We start from the raw sequence: 17,475 nt of genomic DNA, 5'->3' as shown, positions 1-17,475 counted from the left end.
ACTGTTGTTTAAAAAAAATTTGAGAAATCTTTCATTGTCACAATATGGTTCTCTAAATTTTTTTTTTTTTTAAAGTCACCTGCCCAAGTTGAGGCAGTGGAGGCTCCAACACCACCAAGCAGAACTCGCCTCTGGCTATCAATGAGGCAAAGGCGAGGATCTCTGTCTTCACCCCCGTCTGCAGCACTGGCAGCCCAAAATCCTGGAAATGGCCACCAGCGGACACTGCTCCAGTTCGGAATCAAGATTCTCTGACATAGTGTTAAAGAAGGAGATGCAGAAGCTTTCATGTGGCTATGATTCGCCGGCCCGAGAACAACGCTGGCATCAATCCCCCAAATCACCATTCCCCCCCCCCCCCCCAGCAAAAAACACATTGTTGCCTTAGTCGGATGCACCACATTGAAGTGAATCAAGCTGAGCTGAGCACATGCGAAGGAAGAGTTGACCCTGTGAAGAGCTTCACTATATACCGGATGCTGCAGTGTTTGATCTAATTTTGAGGAAGGAAGCCGGACAGGTGTTTGAGATGGCAGTGAGTGAGCATTTTAGTGATAGAAACCACAAAACAGTGCGATTTAAGTTCGTTATGGAAAATGAAAAAGATTGTTTTCGAAAAACAGTTTTGGACTGGGGAAGGCAGATTTTATTAGAAAAGGACAGGATCTGACCAATGTGGACTGGGAACAGCTTCTTGACGGAACATCTCCAGCAGACCATTGGTGGTGGAGGAGGGGGGGGGGGGGGGGGGGGGGAGTGGTTCAAAAGGGAAATTTGGAGACTTCAGGCCCAACATGTTCCCTGTGGGATGAAATGTCTCGGAATATTCAGAACTGGGTGAGAAAGAAAAGAGAAGCCTTTAGAAAGTACAAAGGGAAAAAAAAAAATCAGTGGAGGCCTTGGTGGAGTATAGAAAGTGCAGGAGGGGAAAGGAAACAATTAGGAGAACAGAAACGGGGCATGAAAAAGCACTCGTGGCTATGATTAGGGAGAATCCCAATATATTCTATAAGTATATTAAGGGGAAGAGGATAACCAGGGAAAGATAGAAGGAGCAGCAGAAGCCCATTAAGATCCAAGGGGCAACGTGTCCATGGAGCCAGAGGACATTACTAGGGTGTTAATTGAATACTTCACACCCGTTTTCACTCGGGAGGAGGATGTACGTACAAAATTTGAGGAGAGGCCTGTGAGGTTCTTGAACATTTAGACATGGAGAGTGAAGAGATATTTTGCAAGTCATGTGGACTGCAAAGTGCACTCACTTTATGGAGGCTTGCTCCCACAAATGGGTGTCTGATGAGGAACAGTTAGCCAGGCTGGGCTTGTTTCTATTGGAGTTTAGAAGGGTGAGAGGTGATGTAATTAAAGTGAGTGTGATTCTAATTGGTCTTGAGAAGGTGGATGTGGAAGGAATGTTTCCTGTTGTGGGTGAGTCCCGAACTAGGGAGCAGAGTTTTAAAATGAGGGGTCTGCCATTTTAGGACAGCAATGAGCTTTTGTTTCTCAGAGGGTTGTTTGACTTTGGAACTCGGCTTCAGGTGGTGGAGGTGGGGTGATGTTTAAAGTAGAGGTAGATACATTCTTGTTAAGCAAGCGAATCAATGATAATCGGGGGTAGATAGAAATGTAGAACTTGAAACACAAAGAGAGCAGCCATGATCTTCTTGAACGTTGGAGCAGGCTGCTCATTTTGTATTTGCCCAGCTATCCCAACAATCCCCCTCTCACATTTTATACTTGCCCATTCATGACCAAAGCTTTCCACGCTGAACATTTAATTCTGTTTCTCTATCACACAAGCTGTCTGATCTGATCAACATTTTCAGCTTTGAAACATAGAAACACAGAAGATAGGAGCAGAAGGAGGCCATTCAGCCCTTAGTGCCTGCTCCACCATTCATCACGATCATGGCTGATCGTCCAACTCAATAGCCTAATCCTGCTTTCTCCCCATAACCTTTGATCCTATTTGCCTCAAGTGCCATATCTAGACGCCTCTTGAATGTATTTAATTTCTTCGCCTCAACTACTTCCTCTGGTAATGAGTTCCACAGGCTCACCACTCTTTGGGTGAAGCACGGTAGCATTGTGGATAGCACAATTGCTTCACAGCTCCAGGGTCCGAGGTTCGATTCCGGCTTGGGTCACTGTCTGTGCGGAGTCTGCACATCCTCCCCGTGTGTGCGTGGGTTTCCTCCGGGTGCTCCGGTTTCCTTCCACAGTCCAAAGATCTGCAGGTTAGGTGGATTGGCCATGATAAATTGCCCTTAGTGTCCAAAATTGCCCTTCGTGTTGGGTGGGGTTACTGGGTTATGAGGATAGGGTGGAGGTGTTTACCTTGGGTAGGGTGCTGTTTCCAAGAACCGGTGCAGACTTGATGGGCCGAATGGCCTCCTTCTGCACTGTAAATTTTTTTTTTTTAAATGTCTCCTCATCTCTGTCCTAAATGGTCGATCCTGCATTCTCAGACTATGACTCCTGGTTCTGGACACACCCATCATCAGGAACATGCTCCCTGCATCCACCCTATCTAGTCCTGTTAGAATTTTATAAGTCTCGATGAGATACTTCCCTCAGTAATCTAAACTCCAGTAAAAACAATCACAACCCAGTCAATCTCTCCTCATACGTCAGTCCTGTCATCCCCAGACTCAGTCTGTAAACCTTTGCTGCACTCCCTCTATAGCAAGAACATCCTTCTAGGTGTGGCCTCACCTAGACCCTGTATAATTGCAATAACACATCCCTGTACCTGTACTCAAAACCTCATGCAATGCAAGCCAACATACTATTCGCCTTCTTGACTGCCTGCTGCACCTGCATGCTTATCTTCAGCGACTGGTGCACAAGGACACCCAGGTCCCGCTGCACACTCCCCTCCCCCAATTTACAGCCATTCAGGTAGTAATCTGCATATGTTGATGAGAGAGAGCTTGTGATGCAGTCGGTAGCTTACCTGCCTTTGATTCGAACTCAGGGATGCCCAATTCACGACAGGATGGACAAGAAAGTGGTGTTTATACAATCTCAAGCCAAACAACCTCAGTATCAACTTGTAAATCCATACAGCACAGGCCAGTGGCAGCTGAGAGAATCCTGACCAACCATGTCAATATCCATGTCTGCAACATATGTGTAAATGTGGCATGTTGCCACATTAACACAGACTAGGGTGGAGGGGCCAGGTTGGCTGTTGGTGTGGATTAGACCCACAGCCCAGCGTTCAATCCCCATTCCTGCTGGCGAGGGGAGGGGGGGGGGGGGGAATTTGCGACTTGCCTCCTACTCCCATCCCTTATGGAGGTACCTTTGGCAGATACCTGAATATAGAATCAGAATTTACAGTGCAGAAAAAGGCCATTCGGCCCATAGAAACTTCACTGGCCCTTAAGCCCACACCTATGCCCACAACCCAGTAACCCCACCTATCCTTTTTTTTTGGACACTAAGGGGCAATTTATCATGGCCAATCCATGTAACCTGCACATCTTTGGATTGTGGGAGGAAACCGGAGCATCCGGAGGAAACCCACGGGGAGAACGGACTCCGCACAGTGACCCAAGCCAGGAATCGAACCTGGGATCTTGACGCTGTGAATAAACTGCACTAACCACTGTGCTACCTTGCTGCTCGTGTCACGCAAATGTTGGCAGAATTCCAGAGCTGCGTTCCTCCTGGGTGTTTTGTTGTGCTCTTGACGTAGCATGAGCTGCTTCCTTGATGTGCACTCTGACAAAGGAAGGTTCAGACTTAGAGATAGCTTTAACACATTTACTAAACTGTTAACGATTCTCCTACTTTGATTTGACTCTCCTGTTAATCCTGCTATAGCTACTCAGACTGACGAACCAGTCTGCTACGATCCAGGTGGTGGGTGTGATATGTTTCAAATCAATCCTGTGTACTCACTGAGTGTCTCCACTGGAAAGAGGAAGATCATGCGTGCTGTGTCCTTTTATATGGGTGGTGTAATGCCCCCGCTGTGGTAGTGTCACCTCTGTGTGTATCGTGAATGCCCATTGGTCATGTCCTATCTTACGGGCCTATTGGTTGAATGTCTGTGTGTCATGTCTCTGGTGCTCCCTCTAGTGTCTAGCTAGTCTATGTGTATTTACATTAACCCCTTGTGCATTTACAGTGATGCATATCACCACATCCTCCCTTTTTTCGTGTTACATATTTTCTGTGCAGTGTTAAAGAAAATTGAACAAAAACAGGTCGATAAGTGATGCTATATACAAGTTATGATAACAGTGATCATTAAACAATCAGTCCAAATCATGCATGAGTCCAAAATTCATTAATTATTATGGTCGAGTGTCTTTCTTGTTTGGTTGGAGAGGTGATGATGTTGATGGTGGCATTGGTTTGTAAACGGCGTCAGTGTCCCTGTGCGTAAGGAACCAAGAAGTGGTCATCACTTTGTTGCCTGATTTGGAGTCTTTTTTTCTTCCGATGCTTGTGGTAGCGATGTATGCAATCTGTGTCGTCCTGCCATGGTATGTCATTGTACCGAGCTGAGCAGTAACAGTGGCCCTCACGGGCAGAGTTGTACCATGTCGTACTAGTCGTTGTTCCATTGTTGTTGTTTTTGTCGTGCTTGCTGTCGACTTTGTTGCCTCTGGTACGCTTCTTGTTATTGTCTTTGATGTTGTTGTCTTTAGTGGTTTTGTTGTCCTGACGAACCAGTCTGCTACAATCCAGGTGGTGGGTGTGATGTGTTTCAAATCAACCCTGTGTACTCACTGAGTGTCGCCACGGGAAAGAGGAAGATCATGTGTGCTGTGTCCTTTTATATGGGTTGGTGTAATGCCCCCCCCCCCCCCCCCCCCGTGGTAGTGTCGCCTCTGTGTATCGTGAATGCCCATTGGTCGTGTCCTATCTTACTGGCCTATTGGTTGAATGTCTGTGTGTCATGTCTCTGGTGCTCCCTCTAGTGTCTAGCCCGTCTACATGTATTTACATTAACCCCTTGTGTATTTACAGTGATGCATATCACCACACTGGGGGGTCAATGTTGAGAAGCCAGTATAGGAATTGAACCAGCCGCCTGAGCAAACCGACCCCCTCCAACATGTCATGGACAGTAAGAAGTCTTACAACACCAGGTTAAAGTCCAACAGTTTTGTTTCAAACACGAGCTTTCGGAGCACTGCTCCTTACTCAGGTGAATGAAGAGATATGAACCTACCTCTTCATTCACCTGAGGAAGGAGCAGTGCTCCGAAAGCTAGTGATTTGAAACAGACCTGTTGGACTTTAACCTGGTATTGTCAGACTTCTTACTGTGCTCACCCCAGCCCAACGCCGGCATCTCCACATCATGACATGTCATGGAAAAGCCCCTTTGAGTGTCAGCTATTGGCTGAGAACGGGGTGATTGACAGCTGATCCCACATTCGGGGGACACACCGACATTCTACAACAGTCTCGAGGCCCTGGGCTCGCGCGGAGCAGCCGTTAAACCGACTCCGCTCCAGAGCGTTGTTGGGGTTGGTGACGTCAGCCGCGGAGAGTGCGCATGACCACTTTCGACCCGGAACCAAGTCAAATGCTCTGTTTGGCCGGCGCCGTTTGGGAATTTCCGAAGCGATTTCTATGAAAAGCTCGCGCAGTTTTAATAATACACAACATTAGTATAACGGATTATAGTATCGTTACATGACAATATTAATATGTTACGGATCGCTCAGTACCCTTTATATGTTGCTTGAAGGAAAAACCACGAGAAACCGATTCCTGGTGTTTATTTGGGAGTGAAGGTGAGAAACTGGCACAGCTCCAATATTGAGATTTACAGTTTTTAAAAAAAATAAATTATTTTGTTCCAATTAAGTGGCAATTTAGCGTGGCCAATCTACCTGCCATGTACATCTTTGGGTTGAGGAGAGATTTATAGAGTTAATGTAAAATACTCAGTGTGACAAATTGTGGCAACTTCAAGATTAATATTTAAGGAGTTAATGTAGAATATTCAATATGAGAAACTGTGAAACTTGAGAGTTGGTGCAGACTCGAGAGGTTGAATGGCCTCCTGTACTGTAGGAATTCACCATTCTAGTCTGTCGGTCTAGACGTGCATGAAGTTGCTGCCATTAGAGAACTGATCTTTCTGTCCTTTTTTTGGCACCACGGGATGTTGATTCCTTGGAAATTCATGAAAGTTATTCGACTGGAGTTTGCTATTCATTGAGATGCCCAGAAGAAACTGAGGGAAGGAGGTTTTGAGCATAAACTCGTCAATGGAGTCTGAAGCCTCTCGAGGCTCAGTGGATGACTCAGTTGGTTTCTTCCTCTCTCGCCACTCCATTAATGATTGAAATTCTTGCTCGTCTTCTGACGAGAAAGCTTGATTAACACTGACAAATTGTGTCAGAGGATCTTAAAAGATCAATCAAAGAGGCCTTGGCCCCGCATTTGTGTGCTTAAAAAGCTAGTAAGACTGTTTAAGTCCATGGAGTCACGATTAAGAGCATGGAGGCGGCTTCGTCGGACCACAGTGATCGGATTGGTGCACTGGAGAACAAACTGACTTCGGTGACTGAAACCAACAATTCGTTAAAAAGACAAGCTGAATGGCCTGGAAAACAGGCCGAGGAGGCAGAACGTCCGAATTGTGGGGTTACTGGAGGAAATCGAGGGCTACGGAATATTTCTCGGGCATGTTTCTTAAAATGGTGGGTGAAGGTGGATTTGCATTCCCACCTGAGTTGGACTGGGCCCATCACTCACTTCAACAAGAGGTCTCTTTCTGAAGATCCACCACGTGCAGTGAATGTAAGATTGCACAGTTAGAAAAAGAGAGGGTTTCTCAATGGGGAAAGGAGCACCGTGATCTGAAGTGGGAAGGCCACTCCACTGGGCTATATCAGGACATGGGTGAGGAGTTAACGAAAAAAGAACCGCGTTTAATGGAGTGAAAGCCACCCTGTGTGTCAGGCTTGGGATGGTCTATCCAGCTCATCTGAGAGTCACGTTTTTTTTGACCTGGCTGGAGATGAGGACTTATTTGTTAAAAGGCACAAGTTGGGCGCTGTGTAATCTGATTTGTTGCTCTGTTGATGGGCATATTGTATTGTTTGGTATTTGTTTTTTTTGTCTTTTTGTTGGGTTATGTTCTTATGGTCTTTAATTTTTTACATTAATATATTGTTTCCTTCCTCTTTTCAATGTTGTTGTCTGGCATGACATTTAGTCACTAGTGGGACATTGCAAGTTAAATGGGGTTTTGTTATTTTTCTTTGGTTAGGAGTCTCCCTCCTAATTAGGGAGCTAGTTAAGTGGTGTGATTTTGGAGGGTTCACTGCAGCTTATTATTATAGTTTTAAAAAAATAAGCTTGCCGTTTTTTTGTTTGGTGCTGTTAAATCTACGTTTTAGTCTGAGGATAAGTCTCAGTTTGCCACACTTTTATTTGCTTTTGTATGTGGCTACATTCAACGACGATGGTGATTTTGGAATGGGTGGGGTGGGAGTGGGGGTAGTTTGCTGAAGGTGTCTGCTGGTTTTCCTTTGTCCAGTCTTGGTGACCATCTTGGTTGGACCTTTTTGCTTTATCTTTTCAGTGTTCATGGGTTGATTTCTCGAGGTGGGAATGGCTGACTCTGGATTAAGGGGTGGTGGAAGAGCTCCAATCCGTTTGGTCACCTGGAACATTAGAGGTTTGAATACCCGGTAAAACGATCAAGGGTATTTGCCCATTAAACCCTGTTGTTTTTCTGTAGGACACCCACCGCGATCTTTATAGATCTTTTTTTACCACGATCTTTACAGATTGGCATCCCCTGCAGATATATCGGTCATGTCTGACTTTCTGGACAGTGCACCCATCCTGACTGTTGAGGTTGATGAGAGCGATGAGTTGGACTTCCCGTTATGCCCAGTGGAGATTTTAAAATGTATTGGGCGGATGCAGTCTGGCAAGTGCCCTGATGGCTTTCTGATTGAATTTTGCAAGAAATTCTCGGTGCAGGTTGTACCTTTTATTATTGGATATCTAGAACATACAGTGCAGAAGGAGGCCATTCGGCCCATTGAGTATGCACAGACTCACTTAATCCCACACTTCCACCCTATCCCCATAACCCAATAACCCCTCCTAATCTTTTTGGACACTAAGGGCAATTTGGCACGCCCAATCCACTTAACCTGCACGTCTTTGGACATCTTCAATGATTGCATATCCTGGGGGTCGTTGCCTTCCGACCCTCATCAAGCCTCTATTTCCTTACTCCTTAAGAAGGGCAAGGACTCAATGTGAATGTGGTTCATACTATCCAATCTCGCTTTTGAATGCAGATGTCAAGCTGCTTGCTAAGGTGCAAGCGCTCCGGTTATATTTCGGAGGATCAAACCAGCTTCATGAAAAGCCAACAATTGTCGGCCAAGATATGTCACTTGTTAAATGCCATCCTTTCCCCCTCTCTAGAGTGTTGAGGTCCTCTCGTCAATGAAAGGGTAATAGTCAAGATGGGATGGAGCATCGGGTGTCTATATGGATGACCTACTTCTTTATATTACAGATCCCTCCATAGATGGTGTAATTAAGTTGCTTAACACCTTCGGCTCCTTCTCTGGGTATTAATTGAATTTCGGCAAGAGTGAATGTTTCCCGGTTAACCCCCTCGGAGGCAAGCCCAATTGAGGACTTTATCTTTACACCTTGCTAATGCAAATGTTTGCTATTTGGGCATCCGGGTGACCCATGACTGGCCGTCACTTCACCAGTTGAACTGCACTAGCCTGATTAATAGTGTCAAAATGGGTATTCAGAGGTGGAACAACCTTCCTCTATCTTTGGCGAGTAGGATTCAAACTATTAAAATGACGTGCGCTTTCTTTCAATGTCTTTCCATTTTGCTGTCCCGATACCTTTTTGTCAAGGTTAACAAATTGATTTCTTTGATTTGCACGGGTAAGGATCCCAGAATCCGTAACCTTCTGCTCCAAAGGGATGTACAGGGGGCTTGGCCCTCCCCAGTTTATTGTTTTATTACTGGGCTACTAACATCCAAATATATGACAAATGGAGGCGCGCTCCTGCACTGTTTCTACTCTTCTTGCCACAGTCACCATTGACCTATGGCCCCATTAGATTTTCCTCTAACCCAGTGGTGGTCTCCTCGCTGAGGATTTGGAAACAGTTCAGAAATACTTTAAGCTGCTGTCCCTGTCTTCACTAGGCCCTATTTTTAATAATAATCATCTTTTGCTACCTTCTGTTTTTGACCCAACATTTCAATCTTGGAAACTGAAGGGTCTGGAAAATTTTGGGGACCTGTCTGTGGAGGGGAGGTTTGCTCGTTTCAGGGAGTTAGCTGACAAATTTCAACTTGAGTCTTTTTTGATATTTTCAGGTTTGTGACTTCTCCCATAAGGCTTTTCCTTTCTTTACTTTGGCGCCACCCTCTACTTTGCTGAAGAGGATTCTGTGCCTGACGGGGGGTCTACTTCGGACCTATATGGTCATATTCCCTTGTAGGATTCCGTCCCTCTAAGCGGCTTGAAAGTGAATTGGGCCCCACACTTACTAGTGAGGTTTGGAGGTTTTACACGGAGTCAACTTCACGTCCTCCTGGACTTGGTTGAGCCTAATTCAGTTCAAGGTGTTACACAGGGCGCGCTTGGTTAGGGCAAGGATGGATGTTTTTTCCCTAAATATTGAGAACAGCTGTGATCGCTGTTCTCTTGACCCGGCTAAGCACATGTATATGATCTGGTCCTGCCCCAAACCCGTAGGCTTCTCACTTCCTTCTTGACTACCATGTCAGTGACACTCCATATGAATTTAGACGCATGTTCGTTGGTGGCCATATTTGGGGTGCCAGATTCAGTCTGGGGAAGAGGCGGATGTTGTTGAGTTTGCCTCAGGAATAGCCCAGTGGCAAATATTGCTTGTTTTGAGGTCTCCCGCTCCACCAAGTACCTCTGTTCGATTGGGTGACTTACTGTCATTCCCCTTGGAGAAAGTCAAATTCACCACCAGGGGTCGATGGAGAGGATCGACCCTAAGATGGTAACCATTTATTTCGTTTTTTAAGGAGTTCGTCACTGTCAGCTGTTGGGAGGGTGGTTTAGGTTAGTTTCAGTATTTAATTTAATTATGTGTTGGGCTTTTTTAAACTTTATTATTAGCTTGTGTTTTTTTTGCATTATTTTGCTTTTGTTTGTGTTGATTATTATGGAAAGACTCTAATAAACATAGTTTCTCTTTTTCTGAAATGTCACAACTCCAATATTGTGATAGCTCTAGTTAATATAGAATATTCATAGTGTGAGAAACTGGCTCAACTCCACAATATTTAGGTGTATAGAGAATGTTGAATATTGTTAAGAGTTGAGAACATGAGTGGAAGTCTGTGACTTTAAAGGTTACTGAGAAGAAGCTTTGTGTGATTGGATTGGATTGGATTTGTTTATTGTCACGTTGACCGAGATACAGTGAAAAGTATTTTTCTGCGAGCAGCTCAACAGATCATTAAGTACATGGGAAGAAAAGGGAATAAAAGAAAATACATAATAGGGCAATACAAGATATACAATGTAACTACTACAATATACTACATAAGCATTGGCATCGGATGAAACATACAGGTTGTAGAGTTAATGAGGTAATTCCATAAGAGGGTCATTTAGGAGTCTGGTGACAGTGGGGAAGAAGCTGTTTTCTCAGACTTCTGTATCTCCTGCCAGATGGAAGAAGTTGGAAGAGTGAGTAAGCCGGGTGGGAGGGTTCTTTGATTATGCTGCCCGCTTTCCCCAGGTAGCGGGAGGTGTAGATGGAGTCAATGGGTGGGAGGCAGGTTCGTGTGATGAACTGGGCGGTGTTCATGACTCTCTGAAGTTTCTTGAGGTCCTGGGATGAGCAGTTAACATATCAGGCTGTGATGCAGCCATATAGGATGCATTCTATGGTGCATCTGTAAAAGTTGGTGAGGGTTAATGTGGACATGCTAAATTTCCTTAGTTTCCTGAGGAAGTATCAGCGCTGTTGTGCTTTCTTGGAGGTAGCGTTGACGTGGGTGGACCAGGACAGATTTTTGGAGATGAGCACCCCTAGGAATTTGAAACTGCTAACCATCTCCACTTTGGCCCCGTTGATGACGACAGGAATTGATTGTCTGGTTTGTGGGCTAAGAAGTGAAAGGAGTTGGTGTAGATTGTTAGCAGAGGAAGGGCTGACACTGAAGGAAGTGTTTTGAGTTTGCACAAAGCATAGAAATGGCAGAGAAACAAGCTGGAAATTTGATAGTACACAAAACAATGCTCAAGTTAAAATAGTAAAGTCAAGAATACTTGCTTCAAAACATGTTACTGCTGTAATGGAAAAGAGCATAATGCAGAAGCCTGTAAGTGGAAAAGTACTGATTGTTAGAACTTTGGGGAAAAAGGGCACATGCAGCGTGCCTGTAGATCAAAGGCGGATCACATTATATCAGGAAATGGAGACACAAAGAGCACCCAGACAAATAATGTGAGTCAATGAAAATGAAAGTAACAGCGACAATGCAGAAGAGCAACTGTATTGCATTCAGTCTGATCTGAAACAAGATGAATGATTAAAAATTGACATTGCCTTTCATGATAAGATGGTTGAAATGCAGGTTGACATGGGAGCACCTGTTTTGATTGCTTCTGAGAAGACCTTGGAGAAAAGTTTCAAGAAATTCCCATTGAGAAAGCCCTCCTCCAGCTTCGCACCTCCACTGGTCAGCCTGTGAGTATACTGGAAAAATGTCAAGGTAAATATGGGGATCAGACAGCAAAGTTTCCACTTATCATTGTGAAAGGCCCATCATGTATGGGCAGAAACTGGCTAAAGGAAATTTGAATGAACTCAAATAAAATAAATATATGGCAACCTGATGTGGCAGCCCTTGTTAGACAAGTATGCGTATTTCTTCAAGGAAGGTACTGGAGTTACTATAGATATTGAAGCCAAACTGACCTTGAAGACCAACGCTTCTCTGAAGATTCTTCAAACCATATTCAGTTCCTTACTCAATGCAACATAAAATCAAGCAGGAACTGGGATGACGAGAAACTTGGATAATTGAGAAAGTTAATTATGTAAAGTCCAGAAATTTTAAAATGATCAGCATACACAGGTCTTTATTAATACAGATGACTGCATTCGGAATCATGTCTCACCAGCCTTAATCCAACAAGCCAAGGACAAAGCAGTGCTCCCCTGGTGCTATCTGCTTCCAAAACGGCATGCTCATCTTTGGAAAATCTTGCCAGTAGGGTGTGTTGGAGGTGGAGCCCCTGGTGTATTTCTCTTTGGTGAAAAGAATAAAAAGGGGCTTTCCTGTTTTGGTGAGCAGTTCAGAAGCAGAGGTGCGTGTTTGTGCTTGTTTCTTTATTGTTTGGAAGTAACAAACACTTCAAATGGCAACAAGACTGGGATCATCATTATTGGGACCTTGCAGGCTTTTGATTCAGCTGCTGTGGACTTTGTTGAGCAATTGGAACAGTTTTCTTTTAAATGAGATTGAAGAGAAGCAGGAGTTGGAGTTTCATACAGTTATCGGAATGAATAACATCATAAATCCAGGGAAAACGGAGGCAGTGTGATAAGATGGTGTGTAACCCATGGACGACGGAGCCAATGAAATCGGACAGTGTGTAATTCGGGGAGGATAAAGCCGGTGAAATTTGACAGTCGCAGTTTTTTCTGAAATGCTGGCGTGAAATTAAATCATTCTGCACCGAACTCTGGAGATTTACAGGATTGCAAGGCTATGTGGTCTGAGTAAATGCACACAATGGAACAGAAATACTTGGCTTGGAACTTTGTGTCTGTTTAAGTCAAAAGAAACACCGACAGTACATTTTCTCTACATCTTATTTGTCCAATTTTTGTCTTGCTGTAATTAGATCTCTCAGTGAATGATGGAGGTCCACAGCTGGAAATAAACCGTGATTGCGGACTGAGAAAGCACAGGAGGTGAACCAGCACCGGATTGTGAGAGCACCAACCAGGGAGAACCCTTCCAATTCAAAGAGCTTCCATAGATCGACTTGGGGAGAAATGTAAGAGAAAGTTCCATTTACTCTGATAGACACTGGTTCTGTCGACAGAACGCAAAGGTTACAAGGTAAGGCAGGAAGTACTGAAAATGATACTGAGAGAGCCTGATAATTGAGCACAATTATCCACCAGAGGGCTGTGAAATGTAATGTGAAGTGACATTAGTTTCTGTTTCAAAACACACAGTCACAGTCATTCTTGTTTGTATTTTAGAGCAAGTTCCTAATTTCTGAGGTAGCTCCAATTGAGGCAACGCCCAAATGTATGCATTTATTAAATGGGATAGAACTCACAGCAACACATTCTCTTTACTGTGCAATTACAATGGTAAAAGACAAACCAGGAAGGCGTTATTGCCATGGGGATGTAAAATAGAATTAGGGATGTCTTGCTACAGAAGTACCAAGCATTCGTCTGTCTTCTGCTTGTGTGTAGCACCTGCTGGCGTCTTTGGTATGTGACCAAGTTTGACTGCCATATAAAAGAGTGGTGACAACAGTGTTGCTACTGAACATAAAGTCAAGTGGAAGATGGGCGAATAGGTCTTCAATATTCTATCCACATGCCAAATACTCAGCTTCTGAATCAGTTCCTCTTTTCACATATATTACATCTGCGCAATTAGAATCCGGACAAAAAATATCAGTTAGTGATTGAAGCCAAAGACATTTCAATCGGCTCGCTACTGTCTGAACCTAAATTATGAATAATTGTTTATGCACCTTGCTCAGTCTATTCTTTTACAGTCAAATAATCAACAACTTGCACAGTGCAATAAAATGAAGAGACAAAATCACTTCTAACTACGGCACATAGTTTCTCTGCACAGCCTTCTGAACGTCACCTGAAAACACGGGAAATGTCGTCACTGTCATCACATACACAATAATGTTGTCTAAAATGGCAAGTGATTCATCAAAACAATTTGGTCTAAATGAGACTGCAATTCAGATCTAGCTCTATATGAGACAGCAGGGCATGGAGAGATTATACTCATCAGGCTGATCTTGCTTTTGACAGTGATGTGTAACTGACTTTTACCCAGCGTGTGTTCAGTAAATGGCAGAATCCACTACACTCATTTATGCAGACTCTCTGGAACCAGAATAAGAACTGCAGCAGAAGGTAAGGACCTAGAATGTATGAACCATGTAGCTTTTTGTTTAGTAGTTCAATTGATTCACAGAAAAGTTACAGAACTGAAGGAGGCCAGCGAGGGGTTCTAGATCGCTAAGAGCAATTCTGCTAGTCCCACCAATAGAGGCACAGTGGTTAGTACTGCTGCATCACTGCAGCAGAGACCTGGGTGACTGTGTGTGGAGTTTGTAATGTTCTCCCCATATCTGGGTAGGTTTTCTCTGGGTGCTCTGCTTTCTTCCCACAGTCTAAATATGTGCCGGTCAGGTGGCGTTACAGGGAGAGGGCAGGCGTGTTGGCCTAGGTCGGGTGCTTTTTCAGAGTTGGTGTAGACTCGATGGGCTGAATGGCCTCCTGCACTGCACTGATTCTATGGTTCTATTCTATCCAGTCGCCCTTCATTTTTTTTTCCTTCAAGTACTTATGTTTCCTTTTGAAATTCTTGGTGAAAATGAATACAAGCATTCTCAATGCTTTCAGCAATTGCAACAGTTATCTCTATTTATACTGTCTGGACTGCTCATGGCTTTGAACCTCTTCAAATCTTCTCTCAACCTCTCTTTCCTAAGAAGAACCAGTGTTAAAGGCCTCACATCACATGTCAAATCAAATGGAAAATTGAACTGAGGTCTGAATTATTTTTCTCTCAAGGAATTTGCTTCTGAATCAATGTCAGATGCAAACTTGAATTTTTGAAAGTAAAGCGGACAAAGAAAGGGAGAAACCCAAAACAATTTCAATTGCTTGGGCAAAGGTGTTGGGAAAACTGTTAGAATGACATGTCCCTGGACTGATGATCTTTCTCCCAAAGTTTCAAAGAAGTGGTTGCAGGGATAGTATGGATAGTATAGCATTGGTTGTCATCGAATCATAAAAGTTCTGGCACAGAAAGAAGCCATTCAGCCCATCAGGTCTGCACAGCCAAAAAGGAGAAAAATAGAAATTAAGCCGCTCATTGTAATCCCAATTTCTAGCACCTGGTCCATACTCTTGCAGGTTACAGCACTTCCATTGCAGTTGCAGGTACCTTTTTTAAATGAGTTGAGTGTTGCAGCTTCAACCACCAATTTAAGAAGTGAATTCTGGACTCCCGCCACCCTCTTTGTGATAAGGATTTCCTCAGATTCCCTCCACCTTCTACCAATCAGCTTAAATCTATGCCGCCTGGCAAATGACCCCTCAGCCAGTGGAAACAAGTTTTTCCTATCTCGGCCTCTCAATTTTGCACACTCCAATAGGTGAACCTTCAGCCTCCTAAATTATAAGGAAAACAACCCTAGTTTATACAATCTCTCCTCATAGCTGCAATTTTCAAGCCCTGGCAACTTCTCCCAAAGGTCACTACATTCTGGAAATGTCTCAATAGATTGGAAAATTACAAATATAACAGCCTTTATTGAAGGAAGGAGTGCGAAAAAAGCAGGAATCTGTCAGTCAGTTATCTTGTGCCTCCCATTGGAAAGTGCTCTAATCCATTATATACTTCCTCAGGAAACTAAGCTCAGCATGTCCACACTGACTGTTAACTTTTACAGATGCACCATAGAAAGCATCCTACCTGGCTGCAAAAGCCTGGCATGGCACTACTCGGCCCAAGACCGTAAGAAACTGCAGCATTATGAACACAGTGCAGTCCATCACGCAAACCTGCCTCCCATCCATTGATTCTGTTTACACCTTCTGCTGTCTTCGGAAAGCGGGCAGCCTAACCAAAGACCCCTCCCACCTGGGTTATTCTCTCTTCCAGCCTCATCCACCTGGCAGGAGATGCAAAAGTCTGAGAACACGCAGTAACAGGTTTCCCGCTGTTACCAGACTCCTGAATGACCCTCTAATGGACTGAACTGATCCCTTCACTCACCTTCTCTACTGAGTAGTACGACTCTTCTTATACACACCCGATGCCTGTGCCTATGTATTTACATTGTGTATTTCTTCATGTCCTATGTTTTTTCATGTGTGGAACAATCTGTCTGGACTGTACACAGAACAATACTTTTCACTGTACCTCGGTACACGTGACAAATCAAATTCAATTGAATTCATTGTCAAGGAGGTAATAGGGCATTTAGAATATGATACTACATTCAGGCAGAGTCAGCATGGTTTTGTAAAAGTGAACTTGTGGTTAACTACTTTATTAAAGTTTGTGAAGGATTTAACAAGCAGAAAAAGAAGAGCCTGTAGTTGTACTTAGATTTCAAAAAGGCAGTCGATAATGTCACATCAAAGGTTACGATGCAAAATAAGAGCTCTTGGCAAAGATTAGCGTGGATTGAGGATTGGTTGGTGAACAGGAAGCAGAGAGTAGCGATAAATTGTTCAATTTTAGGTTGCCAAGCTGTAACTAATGAAGTGCCAAGTGATTAGTGCTGGGGCCTCAACTATTCACAATATAGTATATCAGTAACTTGGATAACAGAACCCAATAGATAGTAGCTACCTTTGCCGATGAGAGAACAATACATAGAGAAGTAAGTTGTCAGTTGGAAATGAGAGTCTGCAAAGGGACTCAGACAGGTTATGCGAGTGAGCAAAATATTGGCAGATGGGATATAATGTGGGAAAATGTGAAATTGTCCCCTTTGGTCCCACACCCCATGTTTCTCGGTGGCGTGCTGTTTCCTGGTGATGGGATTCAGTATTCCCGCTGCTTGACAATAAGATTTCCCATTGAAGCCACCCCACAGCGCCGGAAAAGCCGCAGGCTGGGATGCACTGCTGGCGGGCAGGGCCGGTTTTAAGCCTATTTGACCAATTTCATCAAATTGGGCCCCGCACCTTAAGCGGGCCACGCGCCAGCGGCGACCGAGTTACCGTTTGAAGCCTTTTCTGTATTCTAAGAGGAACTATAGGGTAGTTTTTACTTTTGGGGAACGCACCGCATTACCGTCGACAAATCCTTCAGCCCTGCGCCGCCAAATCCTTCCGCCCGGGTAAGTAAGTTTCAAAATTTTAGTATATCAAGCATTTAATGTTTTTTTTTTGGTTAAAGACGAGCATACTACACGAAATATAAACATACATAAATTTTTACTTTTGTAGAGTAGGGGCCCCGCCATCACTTTTCTAATTGGGCCCGCAATTCCTAGCACCGGCCCTGCTGGCGGGAACAGTGAATTACAACGGCCAGAGAATTCCACCCAGTGTATTGTTGGAATGGAGAGAAAGTGGAGAATTATACATTGCAGAGTGTGAGGGGTCTGGGTGTCCTGGCACATTATTAACGGAAAGAAAGTATGCAGGTTCCGCAAGTGATTCGGCAGTCAAATTGAATGTTGGCAGTTGTTACCGAGTAATGCAA

The 17,475-nt window shown here is 44.0% G+C and overlaps 1 protein-coding gene across 7 annotated transcripts in view; it reads left to right on the top strand.

The window, feature by feature from the left end:
* LOC119967818 (NACHT, LRR and PYD domains-containing protein 3-like) overlaps positions 1 to 17,475 on the top strand; it is a 117,800-nt gene that overhangs the window by 12,947 nt on the left and 87,378 nt on the right. For 2 of the 7 annotated variants that reach the window (XM_038800834.1, XM_038800831.1), the window contains exons 1-3: positions 5,421 to 5,764; positions 12,881 to 13,036; positions 14,055 to 14,159. In XM_038800834.1, the coding sequence (XP_038656762.1) occupies positions 14,119 to 14,159 (41 nt within the window). In that variant the 5' untranslated portion in view covers positions 5,421 to 5,764; positions 12,881 to 13,036; positions 14,055 to 14,118. Of the gene's footprint in view, positions 1 to 5,420; positions 5,765 to 12,880; positions 13,037 to 14,054; positions 14,160 to 17,475 lie in introns of those variants that run through there. The other 5 variants (XM_038800832.1, XM_038800835.1, XM_038800840.1 and 2 more) reach the window with 5 other exon arrangements.

Source organism: Scyliorhinus canicula, chromosome 6 (assembly GCF_902713615.1).
Source record: "Scyliorhinus canicula chromosome 6, sScyCan1.1, whole genome shotgun sequence".
In the NCBI taxonomy this organism is placed as follows: domain Eukaryota; kingdom Metazoa; phylum Chordata; class Chondrichthyes; order Carcharhiniformes; family Scyliorhinidae; genus Scyliorhinus; species Scyliorhinus canicula.
Note: the sequence above shows the minus strand (reverse complement) of the source record. Positions and strands in the feature narration are given on the sequence as shown.